The following is a 16,913-nucleotide window of genomic DNA, read 5'->3' as shown; positions in this document are numbered from 1 at the left end:
AGTGACCTGTTCAAGAAAATATCCATGTCTCCATTACAACATCAAAGCTAAACAGATTTCCAAAGCTCTCAGTAATATGCCCTTCTCTACCGTGTCTACATGCTCACCGCTTCCTAACAATACGATTTCTTCCTGCTGGTCCTTCTTGCTGGGAATTCCCTCTTCTGTATCTCCACTTCCAAATCCCAACCCTGCATCAAGGCCCCTGCCAAATCTCAACTTCTCCACGTAGCTTAAATGACTACATGGCACCCCTTCTTATTTCTTACCCCTCACACGATTTGCACGGAGAAATTGAATACTTAATGATATGATGTTCACCATTTCATACATGTTAATTTTCTTTCTCCAACTACATGGCAAGCTCCATAAAGCTAGCGATATAGTTAGTTTTCTATCACCCTACCATATACTCCAGGGCTGAAAAGAGTCAGTTCTTTTTTAGAATGAACAAGTTAATTATTCTACTATTTAAATACATTTTTATTTTTCTTGACTATAAATAAGTGATCTATAATGAATAAAATCATAAACAAAGCAAATTTAGAAATATATTTATTAGCATTTGATTTTTAAATGTTATATATTAATTATAAAACTATTACATTTAAAAGCTGTCTTCTTACCTGATTTTATGCAGTCTGATGTCTTGCAAATACCATCTAGAAAAAGGACGGTATATACATAAGTATTGGCAATACACATTTTCTAATTTCTCCCTATCTTTTGTTCTTCTAAAAACTGCCAACTAAATAATCAATTCTGTAAAGCAAAAACTAAACCTGAGTACACATATCATTGTTAGTAGTTGGTTGTTTTTTTTTAAATGGAGGAATAAAGTGGGAAAACCCTAAATTTAAAATTTCCATTATGAATAAAAATGTATTTATTACATCATCTCTACCCACTTAGCTCTAGGTATTTTAAAGGGAAACAATCAATTGTTTTAGTCTGGTAATCATGTTCTTTTGCCATTCAGAAACCAATCTTTTCCAATTCTTATTGTGAAACACTTCTAAGACTCACATTAGACCTCTTAAATTCCCGTGAAGCCCTTTAGAATTTCAATGACACAACAAAATTGACTAATTGAAGTTGGCCACAAAACTGTGTATACTTTAATCAAATACAATTACAGAGTAGAATCCTCATGAAGTAAACACGAGTGCATTAAATATACTTGGCAATTAATAATTTAGCTCAAACATAAAGGACACTGTACTTTAGTCAAAGTCAATTGTTTTGACATATTGATATTATACTTTATAAATGAATCTTTATAGCATTATCTCTAATGTAACTGTCTTTCCCCTTAACGGGTGGGGAAAGCGTGAGAAGACTTCACTCTCTTCTGCGCTTGTGTGTACAGGGGCGTGGGAGCAACTCACCGTCATAGGTGGCGTAGAGCGCTATCATCGTCACAGCGATGACAGTCAAGAGCAGAACCAGGACAGAGAGGCTGATCTCCAGGGACGTCCATTGCTGTCTCTTCTTTGGCTTTGGAGTGCTGATATCAGTTATATCCATCTGACTTTCTGATCTACCCATCACCTAAAATCTGCAAAAAATAAAAAAAAAGAATTTAAATACTAATAGCAAATTAATAAAATGATAAAAAGAGAAGGAAATACATATACATTATTCCCAAAGCCTAATGTGGCTGAATAAAGTAAAGGTTAACTTATTTTAAATAAGAAATAAAAGTTTTTGGTTGAAAGTCAAAATTTTGATTCTCACAGCAAAGAATATAAAGCCAGATGAATTGGATAGGTCCCTGTGACAACCTTTTGGTTCTTTTTCTTATATATATTCACAAAAGATCTAAGCAAAATTAGACAAGGAGATGCAGTTACATACTCACATAGGATTCCTTCAGCAATTCAAAAGCAAATAGTTGCTGAACTGTCATTAAGGAAAGTTTTAAACCACCCTTCTGAACTTTGGACAATGTCAAAGGTGAATTTTATATCTTGTTCCAGTGACTTCCTTCATAAGCTCAGAAATAAATGACTAACATTTTGAGGTTTTGACTAAGCAATAACTTGAAATAGGAGTACAGATAAAAATAAATAAACACCCGTGATAGTTTACTTTTAGTCTTAAAAACTTTTGATTTTACAGTTCAAAATTATGACTATTGCTGATATGGACATCTATTAACTGGTTAGACAACATTCTGAAAATGGTTACTCACTGGACCAAAAGTCAGTGTGGTTTACCTCCATAAACGAAAGTTATTAACCATAATCTCTTTGCGCAACTGAAGAAGAGAAAAACATGATTTTAAAAATTCTACCTTGTAGGTAAGGGTAACAATGGTTAAGATGTTTATTGAACTTGTATTTAAATTAATATTAATACATCTACTAATAATAGCTGACATTTATTGAGAACTTTCCATGTGTCAGTCATAATTCTTCATGCTTTACGTGTAGTAATTCATTTAATCTTTGTGAGATGGATATTCATAGTCTAATCCTATACCGTAGGAAACTGAGGCACAGAAAAGTCAGGTAATCCATCCAAGGCTACGTAACTAGTAAATGTTCTTTATAAAAAACACATTTGGTCATTGTTTGATATAAAATTGTATCATCATACAATAAAAGCTATTTTAAATCATACTGCATAAGTTCAGAGGGGAAATTTAAGGGATATAAGACTAAAAATCAAATTTCATTATGTTTCTTTTAGAAGCCTATTGATTCTCTATGGGTCATCTACCAAAGCCCAGACAACTTCAATTTTTCTGCAGGGCTGTAGTTAAAAGAGCATTGTAAACTAACAGATTAGCTTTTTATAGCTTGATACAAATTAAGTGTATAATTTAGTTCGTAAACGAAGTGACTGCTCAGAATTGCTCTTAGAGCTAAAGATCTTTGCTGAACACACAGAACTCCTTGAGGGTGCGTTTTGTGGAAACCGAGGCACAGGATAAAGTAGAAACAGAGCCTACATTTGAAGGGTGGCCTGGGAGATCCAGCAGATTACTAGAAATTTAATCTCTCTGGTGAATTATTAATAAGTGAAGCACAACTGGACTTTAAAGTTCTGGATACAAAGTCTTAAGCATGCTGTCCCCTTGATTACATGAGGCTATAACCAAGGACAGACTTTCAAATAAAAATATTTTATTAGACCATGAAAACCATGCCTGCTCAATAAAAGTGGAATGTAATGTACCTGAATGTTAAAATGTTTTCCTTAATGGTTATATAACCCATGCTAGCTTATTCTACAGCCCCTGGGGTTATGATATGGAATCGCATTCGTAGTAGTCCCATCCTTTTAATAGGGGTGGTTAGGGGGGAAAAGACGGGACCAAATTTAACACTTGGACACCATACCCAGAGATAAACAACAAAAAGAATCATTTTGCCAGTTCTCCCAGGAGGAGGAGAGGCCGACCTAAAGAACATCTGAATGTTAATCACATTTGCACAAATATTTCCCTCTCTTGAGTACTTCTCCCCCTGTTCTAATGATATTTCAGAAGACAACCTAAAGAAACAGTGTCCTGGTATATAATACGATCCACTGCTCTCTTTCGTTCTTCTTTTAAACAACAATCAGTTTCTCCAGTAAAACTTAGTGCCAAGAACCAGGGCCGCCAGGGGGTTAAATTAAAGGTGCTCTTTAGCACCACTGGGCTTCTGCAGGAAAACTTCTGGGTTCTTCATGGTGCTGCATCTAAAGCAGCAGAAATTGTTGTGGGAAATCAAAGGCAGCCACTGAAGCTGTCTAGTCCTTTTGCCTATGTCAAAAGAATATCAGCTTTGTATCCCCTGCAAACTCTCCATCTTCTTGTAAACCCTCTGCAAATTTCAACCTTTTGTTCCTAAGCAGCACTTTTAACCACCACTGAGCAAAAGCAGAAATGATGCAAGTTTAACCTCTTAATCAGCTTTCTTATTCATTTCCAGTTAGTTCTGGTGGTGGATTCAATATCTTCTTCTAAAGAAATAGGGGTCAGAATCTTGAACCCCAGAATGAAAGATATCACCAACTCCCAGATTCTTGAATATCCGACTCCACCGCATCCAACAGCATTTGAGAGAGGGTTTGGAAAGGAGAGCAATACACAAAAGAACACTATATATATACATACATGTGTGTGTGTGTGTGTATATATATATATGTATATATATATATATACACACACATATGTATGTATGTATAGTTGGTTCTTGTAGTCCCAAAATAAAGCAAGATAAGCCCAAACATATTTCACCTTAACTAGAGCTATCTTAGAAAGTGTAAACAAAAAAAGTAGACACTTCCGCAGAAGGAGAGACTAGAGAATTACACAGATCTAACTCAAAAACCAGCTTGAAAACATCGCCCAAAGAATAAACGATTATTTTGCTTAAGTAGTAGCTGAATTTCAAAAGTGATATAAAGCAGCAATGCTTATCCCAGTCAAGAATACATACCACTTTATCACCCAGTCAAATCAAAGAACTTAGAGCACAGGTGGTCTGCTAGGAGGCAGTCCATAAACCAAAGCAATTTTCGTCTTCACAGCCCATCACATTAACATTTCGGCAGGCGCCCGAGGGCACGCCCTGCAATTACAGTTTACATGATGGAAACTGAGGCACAGGAAGCTGGACAGGTAGATGATAGCTTCAGAAGCCTAGGAAGCAGGTGCTCAAGAGAAATTATCGCCTTGTTTTTCCCGGACAGTAATTGGTAGGTGTTGGCGGGGCCCAGAATAGAGTTCTGGACACACGGTCCCAGCCACTTGGCTCCCATCAGCCCGACAACGAAAATCACTGCGCGGAGCCCAGGACCCTGCGGCCAGGAGTTTTCCGAGGGCTCAGCCCGGCCGCAGCGGCCCGGGGGGGGGCGACGGGCCCCCGGGCGGACCTGCCCGCGGTCCCCAAACGCCCGCGCCGCGCGCCCGGAGTCCTGTCCAGTTTAATAAAATCACCCCTCTGCATCAGATTCGGGGGAGGGCCAGGCTTCAACGGGTGGGTAAAGAGGAAGGAGAGGTTGCCATCACCCTTATTTTCAAATAATACAAATAGATGGAGGGCGATTGAGTAAGGAAACTTTCATCTACAAAAGACCTGCCCCCCCCCAACCCTAGCGTGGTGAAGTACTATAACCACATAAATTACATAATAGGAAACTACGCTTCTACAAGACGAAGAGGTGAGAAGATGAAAAGATCTTCAGGTTAGGAAAAGTGAAAAACAGAAAAGTGAGTTGCCAATGAGAATATTCGACAGAAATCAAAATGAAAACAAACCTTGCTTTAAAAAAATTAAAATTAAAAAAAAAAATCTGTGCAGAGCGGAACGGCAAGTTCCCAGCCCCCAAGCCGGCGGCGCCGCGAGTAGGCAGCGCGGGTCCGGGCACCGGTGGCGCGACTCCCCGGAGGCGCCGCTGGGATCTCTGGGCTGAGCCCGAGGAGTCGCCAGCTGCGCGCGAGCCCTCCCCCGGATCGCCCTCCGGGCCCCTCTCTCTCCCGCCAGGTCCCAGGGCGACTCCTTCCCGGGCACGCCTCCCAGCGCTCGCCGTGGGTGCGGGGCGCGGGGCCGCGCGGGCTCAGCCGGCACCCGCCCCGCGCGCCTCGAGGGCAGCGGCCGCCCCGGCCGGCTCCGCCCGCCCCGCCCGTCCCGTCGGCGCCGCCCGCCCCCAGCCCGGCTCCCGCGCCCCGCAGACCGCCTCCCGCGCGCCCAGGTGCCAGCTCGCTCTCCCGGGACTCACCGGCGGGGTCCGGGAGAAGTTGGAGGCTGCGGAGCAGGCACATCCCGACCGCTGCGCGCGCGGGCCCGGCGCGCGGCCGAGCGCCGGTGGGTCCGTGCGTCCACCCGGCGCGCCCCGAGCGCTGCGGGGATCCGGGCGGCGGGCGCCGAGCCGAGCCGAGCCGAGCCGAGGCCGGACTCGGGGGAGGTTCCGCGCCCGGGCTCGGGGCGACGGGGCCCCCGGCACCCCTCGGACCCGCGCCCGGAGAGACTCACCGTGGCCTCCCGGCAGATCCCGCGCTGGAAGTTGGGCTGCTGCTCCGCCCGCGCCGGGTCAAGCGCCGCCACTTGCTCATCTCCGCGCCCCGCGCCTCGGCGCTCTCGCCACCCCACCCCCGCCTCGCGCTGCAGGACCGGCGACAGGAGCAGTTCCCCGGGTGACCTGAAGGTTTCCGCTAGGTCTCCCCGACTCTGTCACATCACGCGTGGATGCCGCGCGCGTGGGAAACACCCCCTTCCACCCCAGACCCACGCCCCACCCCCACCCGCGCCCCACCTCATCCTTCCCAAAAGGGCTTCGGCACACATTCTGGGAATTACCTAGCCTGGGGCCTTCAAGAAAACAGCGTGACCTCAGACCTTCTGACAGTGCTGAGGAAGGCTCCCTCCCTCGGACCTGCCTCCCGCTCGCCCCTTCCCCCCCCGTCCAAGCTGACTCCCTCTCTCCCGCTCTTCCCTCTCCCTCCTTCCCTCTGCCTCTCTCCCCTGCCCCTCTCCCCTCCCTTCCCCGCCCCTTTGCTTTTCCTCTCTCCTTCCTTCCTTCCCCGTCTTTTCCTTGGTCAGACCCATGAGACTCTCCACTCCCGCCTCCCGACTCGGGGGCCGCGTGCCGAGTACCTGGGGCCCGGGGTGCAGGCGAGTCGGAGGACCGCCGGCCCGCGCGCCCGCGCCAGCTGCTGAAATCAGCTGTAGTGTCTCCGGACGCGCATTTTAATGCAGCCAAACCTGTGGCACCTTGTGGCTCCTTCTCAAGGGGGTACAGTAATACTTTTGGCACACGGGCCATTCCTTTATAAAAGCTGCCTTGAAGCGGCTGTGTCAAGGAGCTCAGACGACCTGAACCTCTCCTTACTTGTGCATTTATTTATTGATTTTGCTTCTCTAATTTGTAGTTCAATTACTCTGCTAAGTATATAAGTAGCTTTAACGCTGACCCTTCACCTCCTTGGAATCGGGTATAATTGCAAACACTTACGGGGTAGGCAGTGGGACAGACAGAGCAGAGCGAGGACAGCGGGCAGGAGATCACCAAGGAGAAAGCCGGGGTGCAAACCAAACAGCCAAAGGGGAAAGCAAGGACCTCGCCCCCATCTGGTTAGACCTCCTCAGAGGGGGACTGAACAAGGAGGCCTGAGAATAGCCCTAAGCCTTAAGCCCCCAGGATAATAAGGGTCTCACCTACATCAATACATCTAGGTCTCAGTTGAGTTTCGGCTCCATCCAGGTCCAGAAAAGCAACAAAACCACATAAGCGAAGCCACTGCCACTGCTGGGCTGACCTTAGGACCAGATGGGTTGAATAATGACCCGCCCTGGAGCCGACCAATCAGTGGAGCTCACACCCTGAAAGGACACATCTGGGAGGCTGATGAATATTCTATTGAGATCCTTACCTGAGGCCCTAAAATCTCCACCCTCCCCTCTCCCACCCACCCCCCAGGCGAGTTACACTTACTCTTCTCCTAAACTCCAAGGGCCCTTCTTTTGTCTCCCTAACAGGTTTCCTGAGGTTATTTCTTCTACCTCTCACTTCTACCTCTGTGACTTTCTAAAAATACTTTCTTCATCTTGTAGTTTGAGTCTGGGCTCTGAGTTCTTTCCTAGGCAGAACGCAAGTACTAAGGTTGCTGAACCAAGGTCTGGTCTGACTCCACTGGCCTAACCCCTGGTGCCATCCTTGCCACTGACAATGCCAATGCATAGACACATAGACACACACAGACAAATACACACACCTTGGGAAATTCATACTGAAATACAGGTGGATTTTCCTAAACTTGGCAATATCTGTTTTAAAGATCAAAATGACTCACTGCTTGAGAGACCTTTTCACTGATAAATTGTACATTCTTTTCATGGTAAAAGAAAGCTGAAAAGCAAGCGGGGGGGGGGGGGGGAATCATACTTGCTAATGATACAATAAATGGAATACAATGGAGAGGCATTAAATGAAGTCATGACAATCATTAAATTAGATTAATATAGAGAAATCTAATGTATAGACTTCAAAGGGCTCTCTATGCTTTACTCTTTCTTGGAGCATGTTGCAGACACTACTTAATCCTCAAAGCAATCCTAAAACATGGGTGTAATTACCCCACAAATGACCATAAGGAGCTTGGCTAAGTTAAAACCACTGGGAAATGTCTCAACTGGAATTTGAACCCAGTTCATTTTGACTTAAATGCTGATTATTGTTATCCTCATTTTCCAGAAATGTTTGAAGCACAGAAAGGTGATTTACTAAAATATATTCTGTGAAAAACTACATCTTCTAACACTCCAGTGCTTAATTTTTATTTCCCTTCAGCTAAATTACTAAAAGGTTATTTCAACCTTACATAATCAACAAAGAATTATAATGTGTTACAAGTCTTTTCTTTCCTTTTATGTTTTCACGTGTGGAGGCCTCAGTCCCCCCATAAGGAGCCATGTGCATTCTTTTGTTCTAATTCACATAATAATGAATGTTGGTGTGGAGGGAAATGCCTTGGGAGTAAACCCTAAATTTGCATGGCAACAGGAAATTCCATAAACTCCTATGTCTGGTCTTAACATTTCAATTTAAATTTTTCAAGCTAGCTTCTGTTTTCTAATTTGCACCAAAGTTTGAAACAAGAAAAGTTCCTTTGGAAGGTAATAATATAGCCTTGCAGTTCAGGTAATATCTTATTACCAGTAGAAAGTAAGATAGTTTGATTTATTTATAGCACTTTTAAACTTAGAGCTGAAATTTGAAAACAAAGATAACTCATTTAAATTTTCTTTAAATTAAAGATTTGTTAATGAAAACTTTTTAGACTACTCAGTTATGAGTTTTGTGAACCGAGAAGAAAAATTCATTTGACATGAACCCTGAGAAGGAATTTATCTGCTGAGATGGACTCCCCATAGTCAACCTGTTATTGGTGAGGAGCACTCCCCATCCCCACCAATTGCTGGTCAGAATAGGCTTCTTGCGATATCCTGAGAAAAAGAAATTTTCTGAGATTTGCACAGGAGAATGAGATATTGCAGAAAGCTTTATTTCCGTGGAATTATACCCCTGAGTTTCCAAGGTCCCATTTCCCTTTGTCCTGCCACAGAAGAAGTATAGTTGTAGCTTCAGCAAAGCTAGAATTAAAGCTGTTACCCAGAGTTTCTGTTGCATGTTGGAGCACTGTCCAGTCCAGCATTAAGCTAGCTTAGTGTGTATTCCCAGATACAGTTCATCAGTTCATTGTGTGTGGGGCCCATAGGGATACATGGCTGAGGATGGAACATGAGCAAACTCAAGAAAGCAGGAGCAAAACCAAAAAGATCAGAGAGGAGAGAGCAAACTCCTTTGTCTAGGGGGGTATGTATTCCCAAATTTTCATGGGCTTGCATCAGCCCTGCCCCCTCTGGCCAATCATCTCTATTCCTAGGTTTGACTGACAGGTATCTTTCCTATGTCATCCCAACTTTACTTAGTGCATGCATCTATCTACCCTTTGTTCTGCGCCCCCCTGCCCCCAGTGATCTGTGGGGAATGGCTGGTGGTTCCCTGGGGAGTGTGAAATTGCAGCTTTCTGGTGAAGCTGCCCAAATGGCCATGTTTATAATGTTTGGCCTCCCTTTTGCACCTTTCTTATTATTAACAAACTGAGGGCCTAAATTTTATGAATAATGAAATTCATATTTTATTTGCTGACAGGGGCTCCTCAGTACTCTGTATACCAGGAAGAACCTCAGACTAAACTTCCCGAGCTATGCCCTGGTGTTTACACCACCTGAGTCAACCACTGAAGGGAAGTCCTGGTTTGTATTTAGACCAATGGACTGATACCTGCTCTGTCCAATCAGAGCTACACAAATAATATCCTCATTTGCATTTATAGACCAATTAACCAATCAAAACTGCATGATTTAGACCTAGCAGAACAGTACAATTGGAAACCTCATTTACATGAAAGGAATTACAATGGGAACTATGGGCAGGAAAAATCTCTCTCAAAGATGACTTTGCCTTTGTCTCAGAGAAGCACAATTTAGGCTGCTACTTGAATCTGTGTGTCCCAGGCTGAGTTATATTTGCTGAGATAAGTGCTTTTATTTCTTATTACAGTCTAAAATTAATTTTTGTTTGTTAGTTTTAACTTGTTGCAAGAGAGTAAGAAAAACAACAACAACAAAAAACCCCTGCAACTCAAAGATTCACTCTTGGTAGGGGTATTTTATAGAGGGGAAAAATGGATTTAGAGTATATAGCAAAAGAAAAAAATGCATAAAGTTATTTTTAGATTCTGACTTTCAGTTGCAGTTTTATCTCACCAAAGTTTACCGAAATTTCAGGATTTTATAAAAAGTGCTAAATCTCTTTCCAAAGGAGGGTATGGAAGTTTGAAAAATTATTTTTTTAAAAGGGTTCCAGTAAGGAATCCCCGGTAAGGAAACTCAAAAAACTGAAGTTTACAGAGTTGTCCAAGGTCATGAAGTTTTTTGAGTTACAGGAATGGAGGAAAAAAATAGTCCTCTTGGCTGTTGTGCATAAGTTATTAAGCGTGGAATGTATTGGTCTGGCAAGATGTAGAGTAGATTCTTAAAAGCTGTCTTTGTATGCAACACTTACGAACACTTGATAAAGTATTTTTTAAAGGTTCTTTAAATGTGCCATTGAGCCAGCAAGAAAGTGAAGGAAAACTTCAGAAGCCAAAAAATATGGGTATCCATGAATCCAAAAAAAGGATTGAGTGCTAAAAATGGCACTGCTCTTGGTCATCTACCTATCTTAGGAAGCCTCACCAAACCTAGAACTTCAGTTTCACAGAGTTTGTAAATGCCAGGGACTTCATTCAAAGCCTACTACAGAGTGAGGTAAAAAGTCAGATCAGAGATTTCTACATAAAGCTGAGACCACTAAAAGAAACATCTGTAGTGAAAAAGTGAACTAGAAAAGAGAAAGAATAAAACTGAAACCACATTCCCATGCCCTCCCTATTCCTTTAAACAAATATATTTGCTTTTTTCTACCTTGATTCAAGCAGGTACATTTACACCAAAAAGGTGTGAATTCATGGTCAAGCCAGACTTCAAATAATTTGGTATAGGATGTAAGGTTAGGATTTATATTAATTGTGTGGCCTGAAAATTCCCAAGTTAAAAATTCATAATGAAGTGGTCCCAGCTAGACTATGCCAAAAGTTGAGAGAGTTATTACCACCTAATTCACACTAAAGGAACTTCCTGAGAATGAATTTATGAAACAAAATGATACTAGATAGAAGATTTGATATATAAGAAGAAATGATAAGCCAAGAATATGGTAATGGCTTAGGTAAATCTAAACAAACATTAACTAAAAAAAATGTATGAGGATAAAAATACTGGATAATGGTGGTGTGTAAGTTAAGATAGTATTAATTAGAGTTTAAGACACTCTAACGTGCTTACTTCTGTTGTTGGTAGAGGGATTCAGAACAGGTCTCCTCAAGATGTGCCACTTTGGCATTACTTTGAGCTGAAAGCAATTGAGACCCTGCAGACTCATGGGAAAATTTTACCTCTCCCTTAAAGAATTTAAACTTGAGGTCTTGCCCATAATAAGAATTATTAGCAGAGATAACATTTTATGGCCTGTTTGAAGGGCAGGGCAAACATCTAATTACTGAACATGTGCTCTTCCTATTGTCCCGCCAATGACCTTTCTTCCCTCACAACCCTAAGGTATCATGCTTTATCCTTAGCTCAGAATGCCATGTATACCTGTGGGGGAGAGACTGTTCTATGACGTGATTGCTGCCAGATCCTTGAGCTAAATTGGAGCCAGACTGGAGATTGTTTCCCATAAATTCCCTCAGAGACTATCTGATCAACCCCTCTCCTATATTCTATGACATGCTAGTACCTGGAACAGGCAGTTGTTGTGCCCCAGGTAAGCATGTAAGGCATTTTCCCTTATCTGGGACAGGTCACTCTTCAGTACCCCTAACTTTCTTGCCCTGTTTCAGGTAATTCTTTAGTGCCTGCAGCTCGGAGATAGAGCTCATATGTATGTTCCCTTAACAATATCGCATTTTTCTTTTCTGTCTCTGAACTTCTCATGTATGTGGGGTTTCTGACTCTGTCATGTATGTAGGGTTCCCATACATATGTATATAATTAAATTTGGTTTATTTTTTCTTGTTAACCTGTCTCATGTTGATATGATTATTAAACAAGTTGGAAGAACCTAGAAGGGTAGAGGAAAGTTTCTTTATCCCCCACATTGGAAAGGAGGATTGTGATATTGATCAGTTTTAGACTTTATTAATTATACATGCAAAAATTACTAGTGTACTCACTAAAAGAATAGAAACTGAGTACACATGGTAAAATATTACAGAGAGAAAAAAATTAGAATTACATAAAAGACAATCTAATGGAAGATAAGAAAAGAGAAAAAGTGAAATATTGGAAAAAGATATACAGAAAGTACAAAATAAGATGCTAGAAATAAATCCAAATATATTAATCACAATAAATATAACTGAACCTAATTCTCCAGCTAAAAGACAAAGATTTATAATACAACAAATAAGCAAAATCCAGCTATCTTCTCTTTAAAAGACACACCTAAAACATAAGACTATAAAATAATTGAAAGCAAAATGATAGAAAGAAATATATCAGACAAATATTAACCAATAGAGAGCTGGTACACCAATATTGTAATCAGAAAAAATAGACTTAAATTTTACCAATGAAGAGAGTAATCAGTTAAGCAGGATGATTTCAATTTAAAATGAATTGTTTATTTCTGGAATTTTTCATTTAATGTTGTTAGACTGAAACAGAACACAGTGGGTCCAGGCTGCTTGTCATTACCTGAGGCAAGTTAAGCAGAGACAAGGTTGAATTAAATATGAGCGTTTATTCCAATAATGCTGGCAGTATGGGGAGAGCAGCCAGTCACCCTGAAAATTCTGTTCTCCCACCTCCTACTAACCAGCTGATTATATAAGGATAAAGAAGAAAGCTACATGCAAGGGGGAAAGAGAGAGGCAGGAAAATGGCTTCAAGGTCCATGGTCTGTGTGTCTCCTTCCAAAATCTTGAAGTCCAATAACAAGGTAGTTAATTTTCAGTGGTGTTAAAATTCAGTTCCGCCAGTTCCTGGGACCAGAGAATAGTCAACATTCGTGACGCAAACTCCTGGAGGGGGTCAAGGTCCAGGCATAGCAACCAAATCAAAGCATCTTTTGTCCTTTTGTCTGTTCTGAAAATGTATTTTCTTTTCTGAGTAATGGACCCATCTGGGTCCCAACGTGTCTTTTATCTTTTTACAGCTGTTTTTCTTCTTGCAGTACATCCTCCAGTTTTCCTGGATCTGTAGGAAAATCTCTTATCTATAGTTAGTAAGGTGAATAATCATTAAACAACTGTGGTCCTATTCTTATTGAGTGCCCTTTCACCTATCAAAACCACAGTTGACTGTGGGTAAGTGAAACCATGAAAAGCAAAACCTCAGATAAGGTGTTTAAAATTTACTAGTTGAGCCCTACAGGTTTTGTCCAGTGGTTAGAGCACCAGCCCATGGACTAAAGGGTCCCAGGTTTGATTCCAGCCAAGGCCACATACCTGGGTTGCAAGCTTGATTCCTGGCCTAGGTCAGGGAGAGTGCAGGAGGCAACCGATTAATGTGTCTCTCTCACATCAATGTTTCTCTCTCTCTGTCCCACCAACTCTCTCTGAAAAACAACGGAAGAAATATCCTTTGGTGAGGATTAAAAAATATATATATACTAGTTGAATTTTGTTTTTTAACAAATAACACATGAATCAAAGATGAAATCATAACAAAAGTTAAAAAAAAAAATCTTACAAATGAGTGGCAATAAAAATATTGCATATCAATATCAAATGAAGTATCCAAAGGGAAATTTATAGCCTTAAATGATTTTGCGTTAGAAGAAAAAGCTGAAATTTAATGTGATGAGCATTTAACCTAAGAAGTTAAAAAACAAAACAAAACAAAAAATAGAATAAATCATAAGACAGTAAAAGGAAAAAAATAATTACCTTAAAATAATAACCTCATGAAAAGTACGTAATAAGGAAGATCAACAAATCCAAAGTTGGATCTTTGAAAAGACAGATAAAATTGGCAAGATTGAGATAGGTGAATAGTAGGAGGTTGCAACCACATGTGATGAAGCATTTGTAAAAGAAAAAAACACACATAAAGCAGAAATTAGAAGATGATGAGAATGTTATGGGCTACTAGATCCAATATATTTTAAAAATTCGATGAAATGGACGGATTCCTAGGAGAATACAAATCACAAAAACTGATTCAAGAAGAAATAGAGATCCTAAATAATCCTATAATAATTAAATAAATCTAGTTAACAGTACAAATCTTTCCATAAAGGGAGAAAAAAGAAACAGGCCTAGACCCCCCCCTTTTTTTTTTTAAAGTAAACTCTACATTAAATCAAAGGAATGGACAATTCCATTCTCATAAACTTTCTAAAGACTAGAATAAGGAGATATATTCCCTAATTCATTTTTTGAGGTTAATACAACCTTGATACTAATAACAGAGGAGTATCTGAAGGAGAAATTAAGATCAAACTCACTCATGAGTTTCAAAGCAAAAAATGCTAAAACAAAATGTTAGCAAACTAAATATAATCAATGTATTTAAAAATGCTCAAAAAGCTAGGAATATAAGTTTTGTTCAACATTAAATACTATATTTAGAGGGCCTATATGATGCAGTTAGAAAAGAAACAAAGAAAGAAAGGAATAGTGAGAGAAGGGGAGGGAGAAAAGAGAGGAAGAAATGGAAGAAGGAAAGAGAAAAGAAAAAAGAAAGAACTAAGCAAATAATGAAAAATTATTATTGTTTAAAAATAGCATGGTCACCAATACTGGAAAACCCAAACAATCCATTAAAAACTTATTAGTATTTAGAAGAGAGTACTATGATCATTGGATATAAGGTCAGTATTAAAAAGTTAATTGCATTTTTGTACAGCAGAAAGAGAAAGTTAGGAATGTCATCTTAAAAAGACTGGTCCACAGTCAAAAACATATACATGTATCAATAATGATATAAATATAAACATAGATATAGAAAGATATTTCTTAGAAATCCCATAAATCTTCACTAAAGGTTACTAAAGAAGACCAGGAATAAATCAGTTACCTGCAGTTGAATATTCAGTATAATAAATATATCAGTTCTCCTTAATCTATAGATTTAATTAAATGTCAATCAAATGCCCAATAGATTTTTTTTTAGAAATATGATAAGCTGATTATAAAATGCTTATGGAAGAGCAAAGGGAAAATTATAAGCAGGACAGTCCTGAAAAAGAACAGGGTAGAAGGGATTTAACCTACTAGATAACAATACTTATAATGTAATTGTAATAGTAATTTATGAATTAGTAATTTTTTTATTAATTCAAAGAAAATAGATCAATGAAATATAATAAGGATACCAAAAGTAGACTCATGCATAAAAGAAAACTTAATGTATGCAGAGCTGACATTACAGGTAAATAGGGAAAGAATTCAAAAATTTTAAAATAGTGATAAGAACTTCAGATGGAAAAATATTGCATTTCTACACCATACAAAAAAATTTAGCTCAATATGAATTAAAGATTTAAATGTAAAAAGCAAAATGTTTTTATAGTGTTAAAAATGTTAGAAGTACATAGAAGAGAATAACAACTTTATGACCTTGCAATAAAAAATAATTTCAAAGCCCCCAAAGATCAAAACATATAGATTGATAAATTTAACTACAAATTCAACTGTATTTCTGTTTGTGAAAAAAAAAAGAAAACAAAATAAGAAAATAATCAATGCACTAGGGAAAGATATCTCCAACATATAAAAGTGGAAAATTGTTTGAGTATGTAAAGAACTGCAAATAAAAGCCAAACAATTGCCCCAAATGGAAAAGACATAAACAGGCATTACAACAAAGACTAAATAGTAATAATCATAGCATATGAGAAGATACACAATCTCATTAACAGGTAAGTGCCAATTAAAACTCCATGATACAATCAACTTTTACTCACCTGACTTCTCATACACTGTTGGTAAGAGTATTAATTTACATAGTCTGCTAGGAGGAAAAATATGACGTTGTAAAGGGCAAAAGAGATTATTGGCTATCTTTTCAATGAAATTTTGGGCATTGGCTAGCACAAAGGTAGAAAAATTTGTTCTGTAAAGGGCCAGGTATTCAATGTTTTAGGCTTTGTCCACACATGTTTCTGTTAGTTTTTTTCTTTTTTACCACCACTGAAAAATATTCTTGTAAAAAACTTAGCTTAAGGGCTTTACAAAAACAGGCTACTGACCACTAATGGATCTGGACAGCTGGCTGTAGTTTGCTAGGGTTGACTTTTGGGTTGACTTTCTATTGACCATGTTGTTTTAAACTCAGAAAAGGTAGGAAATTTTCTGACAGTAATACTGTTGAAAAGATAACCCCAAACATTACATTTTATTGGTCTAGGCCAATGCAAGTTTTGATAGGCCAACTACAATTGAGCCAATGGTTTTGGAAAACAGTTGCATTATCTAGAAAATTGAAGAAGCACATAAAATCCAATCCACCAATTCTGCCTTCAGATATGTACTCTAGAAAAAAGCCTACATATGTTTGTCATAGCAGGTTTGTCTCTACTAATAATTAAAAAGCTGTAAACAAAAGTTCATTGATAAAATAATGGATAAAATATTGTAATACATTCATAAAATGGAATACTAGAATACTACACAGAATGTAAAATAATCAACTGCAGCTAAACAAATCATTATGGTTCACTAAAAAATAATATTTAGCCCGGCCCGCGTGGCTCAGTGGTTGAGTGTAGACCTATGATCCAGGAGATCGTGGTTCGATTCCCAGACAGGGCACATGCCCTTATTTCAGGCTCCATCCCCAGTGGGGCGTGCAGGAGGCAGCCAATCA

At 39.8% G+C, this 16,913-nt stretch overlaps 1 protein-coding gene across 9 annotated transcripts in view; it reads right to left on the bottom strand.

Annotated features, from left to right (window-relative positions):
• The window catches only part of MME (membrane metalloendopeptidase), a 578,791-nt gene that overhangs the window by 77,459 nt on the left and 484,419 nt on the right, over positions 1 to 16,913 (bottom strand). Inside the window, exons 1-4 of one of the 9 annotated variants that reach the window (XM_081139391.1) lie at positions 6,294 to 6,338; positions 5,970 to 6,135; positions 1,389 to 1,558; positions 627 to 662 (exon numbers count right to left, since the gene is read on the bottom strand). In XM_081139391.1, the coding sequence (XP_080995517.1) occupies positions 627 to 662; positions 1,389 to 1,548 (196 nt within the window). In that variant the 5' untranslated portion in view covers positions 1,549 to 1,558; positions 5,970 to 6,135; positions 6,294 to 6,338. Of the gene's footprint in view, positions 1 to 626; positions 663 to 1,388; positions 1,559 to 4,433; positions 4,895 to 5,254; positions 5,556 to 5,715; positions 5,841 to 5,969; positions 6,186 to 6,293; positions 6,377 to 7,151; positions 7,251 to 16,913 lie in introns of those variants that run through there. The other 8 variants (XM_081139393.1, XM_081139395.1, XM_081139396.1 and 5 more) reach the window with 8 other exon arrangements.

This window comes from Miniopterus schreibersii (assembly GCF_964146895.1).
Source record: "Miniopterus schreibersii genome assembly, chromosome: 5".
NCBI classification, from domain to species: Eukaryota; Metazoa; Chordata; class Mammalia; order Chiroptera; family Miniopteridae; genus Miniopterus; species Miniopterus schreibersii.
The sequence above is the reverse complement of the archived record's forward strand: the minus strand, read 5'-3'. Positions and strand labels throughout refer to the sequence as shown.